The sequence below is a fragment of the Peromyscus californicus genome, unplaced genomic scaffold (assembly GCF_007827085.1).
Source record: "Peromyscus californicus insignis strain IS unplaced genomic scaffold, ASM782708v3 Scaffold_18__1_contigs__length_77618521, whole genome shotgun sequence".
NCBI lineage: Eukaryota > Metazoa > Chordata > Mammalia > Rodentia > Cricetidae > Peromyscus > Peromyscus californicus.
In genome coordinates, this window is record NW_026294480.1 from 52,730,219 (window position 1) to 52,750,785 (window position 20,567).

At 37.7% G+C, this 20,567-nt stretch overlaps 1 protein-coding gene across 11 annotated transcripts in view; it reads right to left on the reverse strand.

The window, feature by feature from the left end:
- The window catches only part of Erbin (erbb2 interacting protein), a 114,067-nt gene that overhangs the window by 29,502 nt on the left and 63,998 nt on the right, over positions 1 to 20,567 (reverse strand). For all 11 annotated transcript variants that reach the window (XM_052743402.1, XM_052743412.1, XM_052743411.1 and 8 more), the window contains 9 exons: positions 20,262 to 20,325; positions 17,891 to 17,965; positions 17,038 to 17,182; positions 14,564 to 14,636; positions 14,143 to 14,272; positions 13,491 to 13,606; positions 11,961 to 12,030; positions 5,834 to 5,933; positions 443 to 564 (listed from right to left, as the gene is read on the reverse strand). In XM_052743402.1, coding sequence (XP_052599362.1) covers positions 443 to 564; positions 5,834 to 5,933; positions 11,961 to 12,030; positions 13,491 to 13,606; positions 14,143 to 14,272; positions 14,564 to 14,636; positions 17,038 to 17,182; positions 17,891 to 17,965; positions 20,262 to 20,325 — 895 coding nt within the window. The remainder of the gene's footprint in view (positions 1 to 442; positions 565 to 5,833; positions 5,934 to 11,960; positions 12,031 to 13,490; positions 13,607 to 14,142; positions 14,273 to 14,563; positions 14,637 to 17,037; positions 17,183 to 17,890; positions 17,966 to 20,261; positions 20,326 to 20,567) is intronic.

Sequence of the window (20,567 nt, forward strand, 5' to 3'; positions counted from 1 at the left end):
CACGAAGTATTAGTATTTCTAACATCAATCTCAGAACTAAACGTATAACCCATCTGTATAACCCATCTGAAGTTCATGCTCAGCTCACAGGAACAGTGAAGAGATTATGGATTTATAGAAATTCTGTTTTCATATATATATATAAAATTTTCAAATTCAGTTGTTTGGTTTTCTTTTTCTCTCAGTGCTGGGGATCAAACTCTGGGCCTTTATATGATAGACAAGAGCTCCACCAGTGAGTTATATTTCTCATCAAAATGTACCTTTTAATGGCACTTTTGTAATGCTCTCAAATTTTTTCATAGGTGAAACAATTTGGTTTAGTAAGTGCTTTGAGGGTACGCAATGAATTCAGTCCTCTTTTGTAGCCACAAACAGCATACTATAGGTATACAGCACAAACTTCAGTCAGCACACCCGGAAAAAAACCTGACAGACTCACCCTGGGGGGCGCCTCTCTTTCATCTTTGTCTTCATCACATTCGAATGCCACTTGGGCCCGCTGCTTCCTCTGTTCTTCCCACAATGCAGGATTAAAACTTTCATTATCTGATATGAACATAACTAGAGGAAAGTAGAAGAAAAACGACTATATTTTACAATAATCACAGAAAACTATTACTTACTCATAACCTGCCTTATAAAAACAAGTCTGTGGCAGTTAAAACTGGTCTAGGATAACAGCAACAAATTCCAGGCTTTGGTTCTAACAGGTTTTGGTTTTAAGATTTCTTTACCACAACCACTGCAACTTTATTTCCCAGAAGCCAATTAGGTTTTTGTTACTAGAAGGATTCATGAAGTTGTTAATTTAAACACTACAAATACATAGGTTTTGTGTAGGACCCTAAAAATTTTAAGATAGTAAGGCTATCACATCTTCCAATTTTAGAATTCTTTTTAACATTAATAGTCCAATAAGCATGGAGGAATAAAAGAGTTCAATGGCAGAGTAAAGTTATTTTGCTAAAAAAATAAAATGAACTGGAGAGATGGCTCAGCTGTTAAGAGCACTGGCTGCTCTTCCAGAGGACCCAGGTTCAATTCCGAGCACCCACATGGCAGCTCACAACTGTCTGTAACTCCTGTCCCCGGATCTGACTCCCTCACATAGATATTCAGGCAGAATACTACCAATGTACGTAAAATAAAAATAAATTTAAAAAATGTATTACTTTGGTGATATCTTTGTATCATGCATTATAAACAATATCAATTACACCAAGTAAATAAAAATACACTTTCCACACAAAAATGTAAGGAAAATTTACATTTAACACAAACTCAATCTTTCTCTACCCAATCAGATATAATGTTAAAACTTCAAAGACGGCCGGGCGGTGGTGGCGCACGCCTTTAATCCCAGCACTCGGGAGGCAGAGCCAGGTGGATCTCTGTGAGTTCGAGGCCAGCCTGGTCTCCAAAGCGAGTTCCAGGAAAGGTGCAAAGCTACACAGAGAAACCCTGTCTCGAAAAACCAAAAAAAAAAAAAAAAAAAACAAACAAACAAAAAAAAAACTTCAAAGACATACATAGGTTTTCTGGAATAGCTTAAAATAATTCTTTCAAGCTGGGTACAGTGCTCACACCTTTAATCCCAACACTTGGGAAACAGAGGCAGGTGGATCTCTGTGAGTTCCAGGACAGCCTGGGCTGTTATATAGAGAAACTCAACCAACCAACCAACCAACAAGATTCATTCAACAATTATACAAAAGTTATACAATGCAAAACAAAGTCAAGACTTTTGCCCATAAAAAACGATGAATCTTACTCAAAACAGGAGAGTAAAAGCAAATATGTTCTAACACACACACATACACACACACACACACACACACACACACAAAACACCAAACAAACAAACATATCCACCCACACAACAACAACAAAAACCAAAAAACTAACCCTGGAGATCCTCAATCACCCAAATACAGCCAATGCAAATATGTGTGCAAGACAGCATAATACTCAAAATTCCAAATTATGACTTATACCAAATCCTTGTTTGGGTTTTCTTTGTTAATTACAAGTTCATACTAAAAATGCCACAAAACAAATAGGAACAATAGGAACGACATTGTGTGTGTGTGTCGTTTTATTTCTTGTTATATGTTTTGTTTTAAAGACTGGGCCCCCAATTCAGTATGTAGCTGAGGATGACCTTAATTCCTGATCCTCCCATCTCTACTCCCCAAGTGCCGAAATTACAGGCTGAGGGTTTAATGCAGGGTTTCTTGTATGCTAGACAAGCACTCTACAACTGAGTCGCATCCCCAGACCACTGAGTGCTCGTTTTAAAACAGGGTCTCGTAATACAGCCTGTGTTGGCCTCTCTAACTTGCAATGCTCTGCGCTTTGGTTTTCTGAGTATTGGGATTATACATGTTTTTATTTTCTGGACTCAGTTCAAGATTTTTATTTTACCTGTTTTGGTGAGTTGTTTAGTATTTACTTAACAGACTATTTCTGTTTAAACAAATGTGGAATATGGTTCAAATTGCTGAACTCTCCATGGTATTAGAAAGGTAAGAGATGTACTTTAGTTGGTACAATGACTCCCAATCTCTAGCACTAAATGAGCCCATATGCCAGGCAGATTAGCACTAGGCCTGCAATCAAAGCACTGGGAAGGAGAGGCAAAACACCTGACGTTCAAGCTCACTCTCACACACAGAGCAGGCTGGATGTCAACCAGGTCTAGGAAGACCCTGGCCCAGAAGACAGAAAGAGGCAATGGCAGCAAGGCAGTTTTCAACAGCCGATTTTTAGGATTCATGTACGTAACTCATTTAGGTTTGGTAGTAATTTTTAAAAACTTCTACTATCATTAGAGTGTGTGTGTGTGCGCGTGTGCACGTGCGCACACGCGTGTATGTGTATGTGTGTGTGTAAAGGCAATTTTGAGGGTTATTTCCCTTCTTCCACCTTTACGTGGATTCTGAGGATGAAGCTTTGATTACCATGCTTGGCTGGCAAGTACTTTGATTCGCTGAGCCATGCTGACAGCCCTTGGGGAGCAACTGCAATCATCAGCCAGACTCCAAATGCTTAAGAGTTAAAGCAATTTTATACAAGAATGTATTCAGAATCCCAGAGTTTGTAACTCTGACTATGGCTCTCATTCTCAATAGCTACTGGTTAATTACATTTCTAAGTATTTTGAATAAATTCCTTACCTTGAAGGTTCAGGGTACTAGGTAATATATTTCCTACCCTTACTTACTTCAGAGTCTAACAAATCTGAATGCTGAGGCACATTCATTCAACACTCTAGTATCTGACTACAGGTCTTCCTTTTCAAGACTTGCCATATCCTAAATAATGCAAACGTCGGATGATGCCACCCTACTCTGTAATTTTATAGTTCCTAGACATCTTCAATCCCAATGTGAATCTTCATGTCAACTAAGGGATTCATAACCATGCTCATACAGTGTTCCGACCTTTGTCACTGTGCCCTCCTTCTAAATAGTAAGTCACATCCTGATTGTTGGCAAATGCTCAGGTATTTAGCCATCTTTCTTTTCCAACCTGCAAAACCACTCTAGGTTTTACTTCCTTCATGAATGAAGTTTCCATTTCATGACACACTACCACTTCCTTCAGATGTCCTTTCTCAACCATCAGAAGCAAACTTCTTTCACATGACTGTTTACCTTCACAACACTGGGAGTATACAGCTCAGTGGTACAGTGCTTGCTTCCCATTGGCAAGGTCCTAGGTCTAATCACCAGCCCACAAAACAGACAGACAGAAAGGATAAATGGGCAACTACTGATTGTGGTACTAATAGAGCAGTAGGGAAAAACGATAGCAAATATTTGAATATGTAACAAGACATCTGCTTGTCTGCTCTTGTTCATCAGAACTTGTCTCAATTTTTCATTTTTCCTTATTTCTAAAGATTTATGAAGACAGGAAATAGTACTAAGTATTGATCTGAATATGAAATGTCTCCCAGAGGCTCACATTTTGGTACTATTTTGGGAGTCTGTGGAAACCTTAGGGCTGGGGTTGTGCTGGAGGAAGCATGCCTCTAAGGGCAACACCAGGTTCCCAACCTCTTCCTCTGCTTGATGCCTTGACAGGAACTGCTCTGGATCTATTCCATCTTCTTACTAAGACCAAATGAGACCTCTGAAGCTATGAACTAAGAGTAATCTTTCTTCCGCTGTGTCTCCTGTTCTGGGGTACTAACAATGTAAAACCTTGGTTAGTACAGTAAGAAGGTGAGAGTCCCATAAATACTATCAGCTACACAATATGGTCAAGTAACTATCCTTTTGTTAGTAAAGAATGTTAGTTTAGAACTCAAAACATTTGTAAGGAAAGACATGAAATGATTTTTTAGTTCAGAGAAGAAAACATTTAATGTTTTATGACATACTACGAAATGACACACTATTTCAGTAACGGGCCAGACAATAAAATATTTCTACTGCTAGCACTCAAGCATGGACTAGTAGTCAGAGAGGATGTAAGGAACTGACTGGTTCAAATGGAACTGCTGAAGTCATTTAAAGAAGAGGAAATGGAGACTTACCGACTTAAGCTGCCATGACATATTTTATTTTTATTTTATGTGCATGTCTGTGTACTACATGCATGCTTGGGGCCCACAGAGTCCACAAGAGGGCATCAGATACCCTATAACTGGAGTTACAGACAATTATAAGCTGCCAACTGGGTGCTGAGAATAGAATCTGGGTCCTCTGGAAGAATAGAAAATGCTCTTAACCATCGAGCAACCTCTCCAGCCCCCTCATGGAATAGTTTATGTGTTAAGACTAACGATGAATTTACACTTTTCTTTAATGTTACATATTGAGTTAATCTCTAAGTAACTTCAGACTATAGATATTTTTACCATCTTCAGAAAGATTCACACATACATAAAGACATTTTAAGTGTATTTTTTAAAATGTCTCACACACACACACAACAACAACAACATATACTAAAAATAATTTGGTCCTGTCTTCACACAATAATCCACAAGTACACACTAGTGGCCATAATTAAAAGAATATATTCTCTCTTGCTGAGCGAAACACAGGAAGTAATTTAGTAGTGACTATAAATTATAGATTGTAGCTTAATAGATGACCTTCATCTAGTGTGTGGACTCCAAAGGTATTATACACAATAGAACAAACCATACCCTAATACTTCTAATCACACAATGCTTCCCAAGCATTCCTAACATTTAGTAAAGTGTGATGTGAAGGAGTGCTACAATTGATAACATTATCTGCTGTGGGATGGTCTGTATGGCAAACGTGTTGCTCTGATTGGTCAATAAATAAAACACTGATTGGCCATTGGCTAGGCAGGAAGTGTAGGCGGGACAAGGAGGAGAATAAAGCTGGGAAGTGGAAGGCTAAGTGAGGGAGACACTGCCAGCCGCCATGATGAGAAACCACGAGCCACGTGGCAAGGAATAGATTAATGGAAATGGATTAATTTAAGCTGTAAGAACAGTTAGCAAGAAGCCTGCCACGGCCATACAGTTTGTAACCAATATAAGTCTCTGTGTTTACTTGGTCGGGTCTGAGAGGCTGTGGGACTGGCAGGTGAGAGAGTTTGTCCTAACTGTGGGCCAGGCAGGAAAACTCTAGCTACAATTATCAATGTAACTTAAATAAAGAAAACACACAATACATTTCCACACCTCTAAATTCAACTCAAAGATGTTACTTATCCAACTATTTTCTCAAAACTTTCTGATCAATTTTCCAAACTCTCAATGAAGTAATAAAAACTTTTGGAGCTAAAAATTCTCTTGGCACTTGATTAAGGGGAAGGGGAGGAGGAAGTCTTCAATTCCTACCATCTTCAGTCCTTGGTTGCTGAGGGAACATGTAGTTAGTAAGCACTGTTTTCTGAGCCTCTGAATCAGTTTCTTTTTGAAGAGGTATCAGAGGTTTGGACTAGGAAAAAAAAAATAAATGGTTAATTTTCAATAAACCTAAAGGAAATATATATCTAACGATCCCTATGAATAACCACCCACCAATTTTACAAAGTATCAAGGTGCAGGTTACAAAAACAAATTTGTATATATACAAAATAGCACTTTGAACATTCATTTGAAACCACAAAGAAATCTAAAAAATGAAATTTAAATTTTAATAAAATACAAATTCAATATAATTACCACTGAAATAATTATAAAATATTTCAATATGCCAAGAATATCTATGAATTATTTACTACACAGTGACTTTACTAACAATGTTATAAAACCTTTTCCTATTTTATGTTATTTTGCCGATTCTAGTATTTCCTTTTGCAAAAAATGCTTTTAAGGAAAAAAACATTTAGAAGGTTTAAACTAGTTATCTGAACATTTATTCCAGTTAGTTACTAGATAGATAGAGATTAAAAGTAATTAGTAAGTTGAAAACTGCTTCTCTCCTAGCTGCATCAATGGCACCAACAAGACACTTGGGGGAGCCCCCAGGTATTTTAGACTACGTTCTTTTCTTAGTATCTTTGTTCTCAGGGTTAACAAATAGTAATCAATCTCCTTCCTAATACAACTAACTCTTATTATCAATATCCTCACCTAAAATTCTACCATTAAGAGGCTTAAATGACCCCAGGTAGGTAGGGGCCAGTCTTCTCTTCTATATTAACTTTCAGTTCATTCTTCGGACAAACTCTTGGGAAAACCTAACTCCATCCTGAAATCTTACTCCCAAATATTTAAAATTTTGTGACCTTCCCCTGGTTAAAAACTAAACTGTCCTATGTTCTCAAATATTCTAACCATTTTACTTGACTTCCTCAAATAATAGAATAGACTGATACTCTTTCCTAAAATCTCAGCTACAGGTTGAGTCTTTCTTCACACTGTTTTCCACAGTCAGGACCCAGATGACAGTATTTACAATGCTCTGAGAGCCCACCCTGGTCTATCTTCAAATGTAAACTCCCCCTCCTGCACATCATCCCGGGTTCTAATTCAATCTCCTTATTATCCACCAAGCCCCTCAACTACAGGTGGAGCATAGCTAATTAAAAGTTCCAAAATAGCCGGGCGGTGGTGGCGCACGCCTTTAATCCCAGCACTCGGGAGGCAGAGCCAGGTGGATCTCTATGAGTTCGAGGCCAGCCTGGACTACCAAGCGAGTTCCAGGAAAGGCGCAAAGCTACACAGAGAAACCCTGTCTCGAAAAACCAAAAGTTCCAAAATAGTCCAAAATCTGAAAACACTGAGCACTGACATGACTGTCACAAGTAGAACAAGACACATTTGACCTCAAGAGAAAGTTAATGCTAAGGGCTGGAGAGATGGCTCAGTGGTGAAGAGCACTGACTGCTCTTCCAGAGGTCCTGAGTTCAATTCCCAGCAACCTCATGGTGGCTCACAACCATCTGTAATGAGGTCTGGTGCCCTCTTCTGGCTTGCAGGCATACGTGCAGGCAGAACACTGTATACATAATAAATAAATCTTTAAAAAAAAGTGTTTGTTTTTTTTTTTAAAAAAAAGACAGTTAATGCTAAAAATACAAAAAATTAATTTTTAAATGCTACATGAAATTATTTTCAGGATATGTTAAGAAATATATGAAACATTAATAAAGTTTAAATTTAGATTTTGTTTCCTATTTCATTATTTAATTGTGAATATTAAAAGAAAATTCTGGGAGGTAGAGGCAGGTGGATCTCTGTGAGTTCGAGGTCAGCCTGGTCTACAGAGCAAGTTCCAGGACAGCCAGGGCTACACAGAGAAACCTTGTCTCAAAAAACCAAAACAACAACAGCAAAAATAAAATCCAAAAATCTCCAAAATATCTTATCCTAGGCATATCACATGAGGGATATTCAATCTGCATACCCACCTCTCTTCCATCAAATATTTCCATAGTCATAGGTAATTCAACAGATAAATAACATAGATACACTTTTGGCCCACCAGTTTCTTACTATGTAAAGCCCCCTTTAAATGGCAACATCAAGATGGGGAAACTTACAGATACAACTGAACCAAGCCAGTGGGAACTCATGACTCTAGACTGACAGCTGTGGAGCCTGCATGGGACTGGACTAGGCCCTCTGCATGGGTGAGACAATTTGTGTAGCTTGATCTGTTTGAGGGGCCCCTGACAGTGGGAATAGGATCCATCCCTGGTTCATGAACTGGCTTTCTGGAGCCCATTGCCTATGGTGGGACACCGTGCACAGCCTTGGTGCAAGGGAAGGGGCTTGGTCCTGCCTCAGCTGAAAGTGCTGGGCTTTGCTGACTCCCCATGGGAGGCCATACCTTTTTGGAGGAGAGGATGGGGGGCAGACTGGGGGGGGGGGGAGCAGAAAGTACTTTTTCCCTGAAAGTACTCTGCTAGTCTCCTTTAAACAACCCACTACATATGTCAAAATCAACGTATTTTAAAATGGGTGAATTGAATGGTATATGAATTATACTTCATAAAATTTATAACCATTGCTACTTATGGAGTACACACATGGAGAAAAGAATTAGTTTATCAAGCTTTTCCCATACCTTGAATGCCTAACTACTGATCTATAATCCCATTTAATTTCAGATACTCATTCAGTTCTCTTGTTATAAGAATCAGGATGTCACCTGCCGGTACTCTTTCTCTGAAACTTAAATCACTTACTCGTCAATTACTAACGTATTACAGGTATCTACACTGACTTCTGAAGTATATAAGAGCGATGAAACACCTAACAAAACTGGCTATTACGACACAACCACAAAGGTGACAAGGTGTAGAGTACTAGAGAGCACAGCGGCATTCACTTACTACTGTCTCAAACAGGACAACATTTCTGAGAGGTTTAAGGTGAGGAGAGGAAAAGAACAGGCTGGTAGGGCAAAGACTGTACTCAACGAGAACTCACTTGGTAGAAAGAATGAACGTGTAAGAGGTAGAGGCATGAATGAGACCTTGAGGCCTATGACATGCAGAAAACCCATCAGCATTATTTCAAGGAGGTTAGTGTAAAAGTTTAATATCGAGAGATCGCCGGGCAGTGGTGGCGCATGCCTTTAATCCCAGCACTCGGGAGGCAGAGGCAGGCGGATCTCTGTGAGTTCAAGGCCAGCCCGGGCTACAGAGTGAGATCCCGGAAAGGTGCAAAGCTACACAGAGAAACCCCGAAAAACAAAACAAAAAAACAAACAAACAAAAAAAAAATTGAGAGATCTTGTGAGGTACAGTATGAAGGTGATAGAGAGCCAGCAGGAGCAAGCAATAATGTGGTGATATTTTATTTGTATGTTAATAAATAAAGTTTGCCTGGAGATCAGAGGTCATAGCCAGCCATAAACAAAAGTCAGGTGGTGGTAACACACGCCCTTAATCCGACCACATGGCAGGTAGAGTCTCTGTGCTTTCAAGGACACACGCCTTTAATCCCAGTACCAACCATAGAGACCTGGAGGTCTGTATAGACAGGCAGTGATGAGGAAGTGATGTGGCTGGGCTCAGAGCCAATGAGAAGGCAGAACAGAAAGGCAATAAAAAGACAGACACACAGGAAGAAGGTCTCTCTCTCAGGGGAAGCGACAGCAGCGAGTGATAAGATAAGGTGGTCTTGGCTCTTGGCTGCTGCTCGATCTCTGGGCTTTCACCCCTATATTTGGCTCTGTGTTTCTTATTTAATAAGACTGTTTAGAAATTCATCTAAACAGTAACACAGGAGGCAGAGACCAAGTACAAAGTTATGTCAACAATCTGAATCAGAACTGTCCAATTTGTAATTGTCTAGTAGTTATACTTTTCTTCGAGGGCAAAAAGATAATAAAGTGCTTGGCTACATACAGGAGGCTTGAGTCTGAATCCTAGTATTAGGAAGTGGGTTGAAGATGAGCATGGTAGCATATGCCTGTAATCCTGGCACTTTATAGACTGAGACATGATTTTTGAGTTCAAGGCCAGCCTGGGCTACATAGGAAGACTTTATCTCAGGAGTAAAAATGGGAAGAGAGGACCTCAAAAGAAATGAAAATAATTTCAATAATGCATTCAATTTAACCTTATTTTAAAAATTAAAATTTTTAGCATAAAATCCAAAATAAAAATTTTGAGTGCAAAATTCACATTTTTAGGCTCATACTAGGGCAAAAACTTCAGTATATAGTTAATTATAAGGCATCTGACTTTGGATTAACTGCCTATGACACTATGGGTTCAGTACTGGACAGGGCAGGTCTACATGAAACACACACATGAGGTATTCAATATTCCTGAGGACTTGGGGATGAACTGGACTGGCAGTATGGAGATATTAGTAGTTAAAGGTTATACTCCTGTGTATGTCACTCCATAAAACATTTCTCACTGAGCTAAGGATCCCAGGGGCAGAAGGTGGTATGCTGTTTTAGGGGGAGCCAATTCTGAGGTATTGAAGTGTCAATGTTGGACAGATACTGGGCCAAATGTATGATCAAGGAACAGGTACCAGGCTAAAGATATTGTTAGGAATAATGAGGCTACGGAAAGTAATGTGAAGGGCAGTTTACAGAAATAGAAGACAAGAACGTCATTATGTAAGTCACAGAGAGAAGACCCAGGCCTGGAAAGCAGACTGCAGAACCATCAGGTGAGCAGCAGAGCCAGGGAAGTGCAGCAAGCCACTCTCCAAACCTATCGTTTTCACCTTACTAAAACTGCTCACTTCTTCACCTTTCAACTCGCTGTCATTGGCTCCTTTTCCACTACATGGTAACATTTAATTTCAAACTACTTTCTTCCCAATAACCAAGATCTCCTTCCTATGCTGTCCTCTCCTACACCTGGAGTGGCAGTTATATTCACAGGCTAGGCGTGATGGTGCACATCTTTAATCCCAGCACTCAGAAGGCAGAGGCAGAGGCAGAGGCAGGAGGATCTCTATGAATTTGATACCAGCTTGGTCTACATAGCAAGTTCCAGTCTAGCCACGGCTACATAGTGAGACCCTGTCTCAAAACCCCAAGAAAAAAATATCTGTATCACAAAACTGAGCAAAGTAGCATCACTCCACCTATGACCTTTAGGACTTTCTCAAAATTAATCATCAAAGTATTATTTCCTTTTTCCATTACTTTTACAGATTTTTGCTTACTTCCATCACTACAAATCTACAAGTCTAGTGTGGCTGGAAAGATAGTTCAAGGTTAATAGCTCATACAGAGGATCTGGGTTTGGTTCCCAGCTCCTACATGGCAGCTTACAACCACCTGTAACTCCAGTCCTAGGGAATCCTATGCCCTCTTCTGACCTCCAGGCACCAGGAACACATACATACACGCACCAAAACACTTAAAGACATAAATAAATCTTTAAGAAAGCAGAAATCAGCCTAAGTGTCCATCAGTGAATGACTGGCTAATGATAGTGTAACACATACACATATAAAATACAAGTCAGCCTTTAAAGGAAAGGAAAGGATATCTTGTGATTTGAAACAACATTAGTGAATCTGGAATAACTGAAATAACCCAGACACAGAAAGATAACTATCAAATGATGTAGTGGTAATGGGCTTGGGTTGGGAGTGGATTGGGGTATGCTGGTTCACGTACACAAAACTGATAAGCAGAATAAACTCAAGAGCTCTACTGTAAACTATGGTAATTTTAGTCAGAAACAGTGTATCATTCAAAATTGCTGAGAGAATAGATTTTATGTGCATTAGAAAGAAGTGACAATGATAGGAAGTAATGATATGAAGTTAGGTGGGACTGGGTCTCATTTCCTGATCTCTCTATATTTTTATGGGTTTGGAAACTTGCAAAAATACAACAAAATTTATTACTTATATATCTATATCTGTGTTAAAAATTGTTTCCAAATATGATATTTCTTCATATATACAAAAATACATTTTTTTCATGTGAACCAAGGTATAACTGCTCTTAAGTGGCACTATATAAATTAAGGAGTATTATTATATAACACAATTGGAATTCCAGCCAAATTTACTAGGTCAGAATGCCCACCTGATTATCTGAGAGCCACATAGCAGTCAACTGTTGTAGCTTTGTAAAGCTAAAAGGCAAATTCTTTAACCTAAATGGAAAAAGACAAACAAAGATTATACTTAAAAACAAGAATACGTCAAATGACTAAGAGATGGCATTAGAACTGCAGCTCAGTGGTATAGCACTTACCTAGCATGGACCCTATCTTCCCACCTCCTAGTACCACAAAAAGAATTCAAATGAAAACTTAAGTCATCTGAACAACGCTATGTATTGATATATGCAGAGAAGATGACAAAAAAAAAGTAAAGCCAAATGCAAACTTTTATATAAGAGAAAGGACAAAAACATTATCTAGTTTTAAAAAGAATTCTTTAACTGATTTAATTCAGCAGATAAGAAAAAGAATAATCCAACAAATAAACCCCAAACACATTATATGCACCAGCCTGGAAAAAGGCTGTATTTCCTGAGGATTTTCAACAATGTAGACTTGAAGAGCAATCTCCAACATCAGTATAAAAACCCTCCAGACGTAACTTTTTTTTTTTTTTTTTTTTTTGGTTTTTCGAGACAGGGTTTCTCTGTGTAGCTTTGCGCCTTTCCTGGAACTCACTCGGTAGTCCAGGCTGGCCTCGAACTCACAGAGATCCGCCTGGCTCTGCCTCCCGAGTGCTGGGATTAAAGGCGTGCGCCACCACCGCCCGGCCTCCAGACGTAACTTTAGTCTAGGACAGACACATTAACTGTCCAAGATGAGCTTCTATACTTGTTCATTGAAAGAATGAACAAACCTTATCTGGTGTTACTTATCGTATTGTGATTGTCACCGTTCATTTTGAGCCAACATAACTATACAACCTTTATCCTCTGCTCTCGTTTGGAAAGGGAAATTGTGAGAACAAACAAAGTTTACTACAGAGGCAGAGGTTCTCCTTAAATAAAATGCTGCTGTTAGGACACTGACAAGTCAGTCAGAATACTGCACTTAAAGCTCTACTTTGCAAACGATGTGAGCCTCAAATTTCTCCTACATAAAAGAGAAACACCTACTGTACTACTGCAAAGGGATGGCCTTCATATTTTGTAAAGCACTACAAAATCAAATCTAAGACATTCCACACTGTTGTTGAAACCGCCTCCACCCAGTAATCACTACTCCAGTCTAGCAATCCCAGAAGGCAATCAACTTGCTCTGCAATTTGGCTTTTGTGGCCTATGCTGTGTGAGTGAATCTCTGCCCAGAAAAACTCAAGCAAAGATTAGATTAAAAAGTTGCTTTGTTCAGCAGCAGTACAAAGGTGAATTTGGGACTATAGGAATTAAAAGGTTGTATAATAATGAGAAAATAAAGGTTGTATAGTTATGTTTCCTCAAAATGAACCATGACAATCACAATATAAGTAACATCAGATAAAGTTTGTTCATCTTTCAATTAAAAAATTTAAATATATATAAAGAGGAATAAACAACAGCTAGCACAGTACATTTTATATCAAACTTGAACTTCATTCAATGTATTTTATAAGCCAACTGAAGATTACAAACCTATTATCACTTAAATTAATGACTTTTAATTTTTGCATATCACCCATTTCCTCTGGAAGTGTCTCTAGTTTATTAGAATGGAGAAACAGCACAGTTATATTTTTCCAGTTTCCAATCTGAAAGAGAAAAACAAACTGGAGATCACAAACCTGGTCTATAGGTTAATAAACAAAAGAAAATTAATATATATGAAAGTTGTGAAAAATATTCTTTACATTTATGAAATATTACTTTTGTAGTAACTTAATTTTTAATTAATCATTTATTTATTTATTTATTCATTCATTCATTTATTCATTTATTTATTTATTTATTTATTTATTTGAGACAGGGTTTGTGTGTAGCTCTGGCTGTCCTGGAACTCGCTGTGTAAACCACGCTGGCCTTGAACTCAGAGATCCGCCTGCCTCTGCCTCCCAAGTGCTGGGATTAAAGGCATGTACCTCTACCACCCAGCTTTAATTATTCTTCTTAAATTATTACCTTTCCTTTAAAACGCAAACTGTTTAAGAACATCTTCAAAATTGCATAGCTGTTATTATTTAGATAATACATAAATTAATAAACCACTTTAGAAAGAAAATAAAACAACAAACTTAAAGAGTATGTTTTCAAAGCAGACCAAAATCTGAAATAAATCAAAATACTGTACCTCTGGGGGTAACTGTTGTAAGTAATTGTGATCTGCGGCAAATGTTCTCATGTTTATGAGCTGTCCAATTGATGGAGGTAAAGCTTCCATTTCATTGAAACTGCAATCCAGTTCTTCTATTGACCTTAGCCTATAATTAAATAGGAAATACACGGTTTTTAAAATCTATACTGTAACCAAAATTTAAGAACATATCAACATGAACTTTACTAAACAATGAAATTTAATAAAGCTCTATTTTATCAACAATAAATGAGCCTATTTTTATTATAAAATAACTAAATTATATGCACATCACTTGTTTTAAATGTTTGTGGACTCTGCTTTAGATGTTCCTTATGTAAATATCTAAAATGATGCTGAGATACATGCTGAGTTAACAGTAACATTTTTCTTGTCTACACATTCACACACAACTCACCCTCCTATTGAGTCTGGTAGATACATTAACTGGTTTTCATCTATTTTAAGAGTTGTGACATTTTTCAATGAACCTATTGAGAAGAAATAATAAATCATTTTCAGCTTAAATGAGAAAGCAAGTCTATCAATAGTCAATGTGAAACACATTAGATTTGACAAGAATTAGAAAACATTATCAATACACATACCTACAAGAGAAACTAAACCCTAACGTCATCCACTCTTACTCACCCAACATTTCTATTTTCACCCACCTTACCTTTGTATAGGTGTCTGTGTGTGTGTGCCTGAATGCGTGTGCATGTACAGGTGTATGAGTGTGTTTGGGTGTCCTTCCCCAGGATCCATCCTTGTTTTTGAGGCAAGTCTCATACTAGGACCTAGGGCTCATCTACTAGGTTAGGATGGCAAGCTAGGAAGCCCCTGGGATCCGCCTCCTCAATGCTGGGAACAAAGTGCACACACCACTAAGACTGGCTCTTAACATCAGTGTTTGGAATCAAACTCAAGTCCGTAACTTGGCAGGCAAGATTTTACTATCTCTTCAGCCTCCAGGGCACTGTTTAACTGACCTGAATAATAACTAGTTTTCTATCCAACCCTAAAAAAATATAAGCTCCCCAAGAAGACAGACATTTTGTCTCGATTGTTCACTACTCTAACCTTGTTCTTAAAAACAATGTCATGGCATAGAGAATTTATATATTTGTTAAATATATAAAAAACAGCAGTGTGAAGGCTGTTTGTCACTACATAACAAAACAGTATATGTAAATAAATACATTTCAATTCAAATATTAAGAGTACTGATTAAATTAGAATACAATCCTAAAATGTACCTTACCTTTAAAACTAGTATAATTCAACTAAGACATATGTAAAATAACAAGTTTTTCTATTATATTACCCTGAAGATTTAAGTGTGTGTTTGTAACAAGAATTGCTAAATGGTCTTATTAATAAAAAACCCGGGACTGGAGAGATGGCTCAGAGGTTAAGAGCACCAACTGTTCTTCCAGAGGTCCTGAGTTCAATTCCCAGCAACCACATGGTGGCTCACAACTACCTGTAATGAGATCCGGTGCCCTCTTCTGTACACATAATAAATAAATAAAAAAATAAAAAACCTGGAGCCAGATATTGGGGTGAAAGCTGAAAGATCAGAGGGATAGAACAAGACAGCCACAAGTTCTTACCGCTAGGAAATCCTCAGCCCAAGAGAGCTACTTCCTATATACCCATGCCTTACATATCTTTCTGTGCCCTGCCATCTTACTTCCTCTCTCTGCACAGCTACAACACTTCCTCTTTCCACCCAGCTCTATCACTTCCTGTCTGTCTGTCCAGATCTCCAGACCTCTATGGTTAACTAGTGCTGGGATTAAAGGCATGTGCCACCATGCCTGGCATTGTTCCCAGTGTGGCCTTGAACTCATATCCAGATGAATCTCTGCCTCCTGAATGCTAGGATTAAAGGCGTGTGCTACCATTGCCTGACCTCTATGTTTAATATAGTGGCTGGCTTTTTCCTTTGATCCCTAGGCAAGCTTTATTTGTTACAGCATAAATAAAATATCACCACATGTGTTACTCTTGTTCATGTTGCATTTGTTTAACTCTGTGAGGCTGTTACTTTGCCTGACTAAAACACCTGATGGTCTAATAAAGAACGGCCAATAGCAAGGCAGGAGAAAGGATAGGTGGGACTGGCAGGTAGAAAGAATAAGTAGAAAATGAAATCTGGGAGAGGAAAGAGTAGCCAGAAAAGGAGGAGGACATCAGGGGCCAGCCACAGAGTCAGTCATGGAGTAAGAGTGAAAGTTAAGATCACAGAAGTAAGAAAAGGAAAAAGCCCAGAGGTAAAAGGTAGCTGGAACACTTTAAATGAAGAAAAGCTGGCTAGAAATAAGCCAAGCTAAGGCCAGGCGTTTATAATTAATAATAAGCCTCCGTGTGTGTGTGTGTGTGTGTGTGTGTGTGTGTGTGTGTGTGTGTGTGTGTGTGTAAGAGAAAGAGAGCGCGCACGCGCGCTGGGTAGTGGGCCCCCCCTAAGAGTAAAAACAAACAACAGCTCATACTTTATCAAACAAGCAACTTCAAAACAAAGTGAGCAAGAGTTGTAGATATGCCATAAATTTTTAAAAGTCATTGTTTTCTTATCAATCAATCGTGAAGAAACTTAAAATAGTTTCCAAATAAGGGCTAGGAATCAAAAAAAAAAAAAAAAAGAGTAGGCTAGCTTCTTTGTAGAGAATTTATTAAAGTTATAAAAATAGAATTTCCTTAGGATAAATAAAAATAGTAACAACAGTAAAGTAGTAAATTGTACAATGGGGCACATCAGGAAAACTTCAAGTAATATTTGAATGTGGTAGTACAATAAAACATTAATAAGATTTTGAGTTTCTATGGAAAGTCTTGAGTAAAAGTCTCTAATAATTAAAAAGAAATTGTTTTGAAAGCAATACAGACCAATAGTCTCTGGCAGATGCTGAAGGGAGTTACTTGATAAGAGGAAGTCTTGGAGGTTCTCACATGTTGAAATCCCTTCTTCAACCATTTCAATATTATTTTTAGAAACATCCAAATATGTTAGCTGTCTCAAACTACCAATAAACTATAAGTAAAAGACAGAAAATACCATTATTGTATCAAGTAATTCTGTTTTGTTTGTTTTTAAGACAGAGTTTCTCTGGGTAGCCCTGGCTTTTCTGGAACTCGCTCTGTAGACCAGCCCGGCTTTGAATTTAGAGATCTGCCTGTTCTGTGTCCTGAGTGCTGGGATTAAAGGCATGTGCCACTATGGTCTCGCTCAAAAATTTTTTAAAATTTAGGTAATAAGCATAATACCAAGTTTTAATTAATAACCATTCATATTTAATACTGAAAATATGGATTAATTTTAGTCAAGTAGCATGATAGTTTTCTTGGGGAAATACTCATCACCTCCTATAGAATGGGGATGCTCATGTCTTCTTTAGATATGGAAGCATATTGTTTCTCAGTGATAAAGCAGAAATTTTAATTTAACTATTTCTGGAAAGACTGAATTTACTAGAAATCTGATTGGTACTAACAGAATGTATACGTTCTTCAGTAGTAAAAATACTATTTTTAATAAAATTTGTTATGTGAGTTTTCAGATTTCAATCGAGAATGTGTGCATGGTTTTTAAAAAGTATAATTTGTTTCAAACTACTTAATAACAAATTAAGAAAAAATTCACTATTTAAATGACTAAAAATAACTTTAAAATGTGCATTTCAAATACTGAAAAGGAGAGACAGTAATAAATGAAGAGCCACTGAAACTTTTATATACATACCCCTGGAATAAAAGTCAGTCTGTTACCATCCATCCAAAACTCTTTCAATCCACTTAGTTGTTCAAGTACTTCAGGCTGTTTGGACAGAAGGGGAAGAATTCAATTAATTACACGATTATCTGTATCTGGCTAAAGAAGTCCAGGAATTTCCAAGGTAATCTTTTAACCAAAACACTAAAGGAGAGAGGAGAGAGAAGTACCACAAGGTGTGCACTTCTGTCCGGCATCACCGTTACCAATGGGAATTCCACAAAAGTAGATTATATAAGATTTGTTAAATCTTCTGGATTACTCAATTGGGTCAAATATTTATATAATTAGTAAAAAAATAAAATAGGACCTGTTGTTTTCAAGTGTATAATAAAAATATTCTTGTTCATTATCAATACAGACACAGCCCTTCAGAAAACCTTACAAAAAAGCTTGAAAGTAAAAAAGGCAATATATGATTTACTCTGTGTGTGTGTGTGTGTGTGTGTGTGTGCGCGCGCGCGCGCGCGCGCATACAGGAAGCTAGAAGTCGGATTCCCCAGAGCTACAGCTTCAGGTGGCCATGAGCTATCCAATGGGGATGCTGGGAACCAAACACCAGTCCTCTGACTGAAAGAGGACCATGACATGACAAGAAAATATTATTAAGTAAACTAGTAGAAAAACCAGAATTATGTAATGGGACATTATATATGATGCTGAAAAGCTAAACTCACTAACCCCCTTATGTTGCTGTGAACCTTGGTATTCAGATAACTTGCTCTTGGGCACTGGCCATTGGAGCTGAAAGTTTGAATGTTTCCTAGAAGTTGTTATTGCTCTCAGTCCAAAGAGCCATGGCAATCAATAAGTACACAGTGGCAAAGGATACTATCATTGCCACCCACCACAGCAAGTCAGGCATTCAGATCTATTGCTAATATATATAGTAAGATTTCCAGGGGTTACTTGAATTAAGAGAAACTTTCTTTTATAGGTCTTTACTATTATAATTCCAGTCGTAAGGTTTATGGGTTTGTTTGGCTGCCCTCCTTTTTTTTTGAGACAGACTGGAGTCCCTTTGTTTTTTTGTTTTTTTTTTGTTTTTTTTTTTTTTTTTTTTTGATTTTTTGAGACAGGGTTTCTCTGTGTAGCTTTGCGCCTTTCCTGGAACTCACTTGGTAGCCCAGGCTGGCCTCGAACTCACAGAGATCCGCCTGGCTCTGCCTCCCGAGTGCTGGGATTAAAGGCGTGCGCCACCACTGCCCAGCTTGGAGTCCCTTTGTAACAGAGGATGACCTTAAATTGATCCTCCTGGATTCTACCTCCCAAATGGTGGGATTACAGGCATATATCATCTGGCTTTCTATTCTTTTCATATTTTTATATTTATATATTGGTAGGAAAAAAGATGATTTTAAAAGCTAATAGGATTCACAAAACTAATAAAACAAGATTCATTCGCATTACTTATATTAAAGTTAACATATTTAAAAACAAAAGATAAGGTCATAAAGGATAACTTAGGAAGCAAAGCATGTACTTTTTCATAGTAAGTTAAACTTTGCAAATACAGTGAAATAAATCCAAAAGTCATCTTAAATTAGAGTATGAAAGAGTAGGCTGGAGAGATGGATCAGTGGTTAAGAACACTGACTGCTCTTCAGAGGACCCGAGTTTCATTTCCAGAACATGCTGGCTCACAACTGTCTGTATGTAACTCCAGTTCCAGGGGATCCAGTACCCTCTTTCAACCTCCTCAGGCACCAGGCACGCAAGTGGTACGGAGACACACATGAAGGCAAAACACTCATACATATACAATTAAAACTTAAAATTAATTTTTAAAAAAGAATATGCAAAAGTACTTTAGAAGAAGTGTAAGATATCCTCAAACACCACAGTGCTCTACTGACCGCAACTGAAACACACAAACCCACCACACAAATTCTTATTCCTAACACTATCATTAGAAAGCTGCTATAATTTTGAATAACAGACTTGTGAACATAAATTTTAAATATGATGTTTACAGTTAATGAATACCTCTTTAAAAAATTATCTGGCTTACTTCCTGAGCTATTTTTCAAAACATACTTAAATACAAAAACTGCATACAGACTCCATTCCTTATAAACTCAGCAATACAGCTCACTTAGAATACAGAGAACAAACTCATCTGACACCTCAATGCAAACTCAAAATTAATTCCCTATTTTCCTAATCATTTGTCAGATTTCCCCTTGGTTAACTTTTCTACTGGACGGGAAGGTTCAGGTGAAGAGTTTTCTTTAAAATCATGTGCAGTTTCTCCTGATTTTTAAGAGAAATACTTCCATTTCCACATCGTGCCCCTGAACAAATGCCAAGACTGATGGCTAGTGAAACTGTGAGGACTTACCACTTCTGTGAATTCATTACTCCCCAAATCCAGTCTTTCCAGCTGGGTCAGTCTATTCATGGTTCTATGGACAATGGAGGAACAAAAAATTAACTACACAAAAACATAAATGACAGAAAAACTTTCAAATCTCATGGTTTAAAATATACTTTTATAATGTATAGTATTTTCGACATACTATTTTCAAAGAAAAAAGTCATTTAATTTCTACAAAAGAAAAACTGTCAATTGGTCTCTTTAATTTTGGCTTCTCACAGAACAAAATTTCATATAATGAGACTATTTGGCAGATGCATAATCATTTCT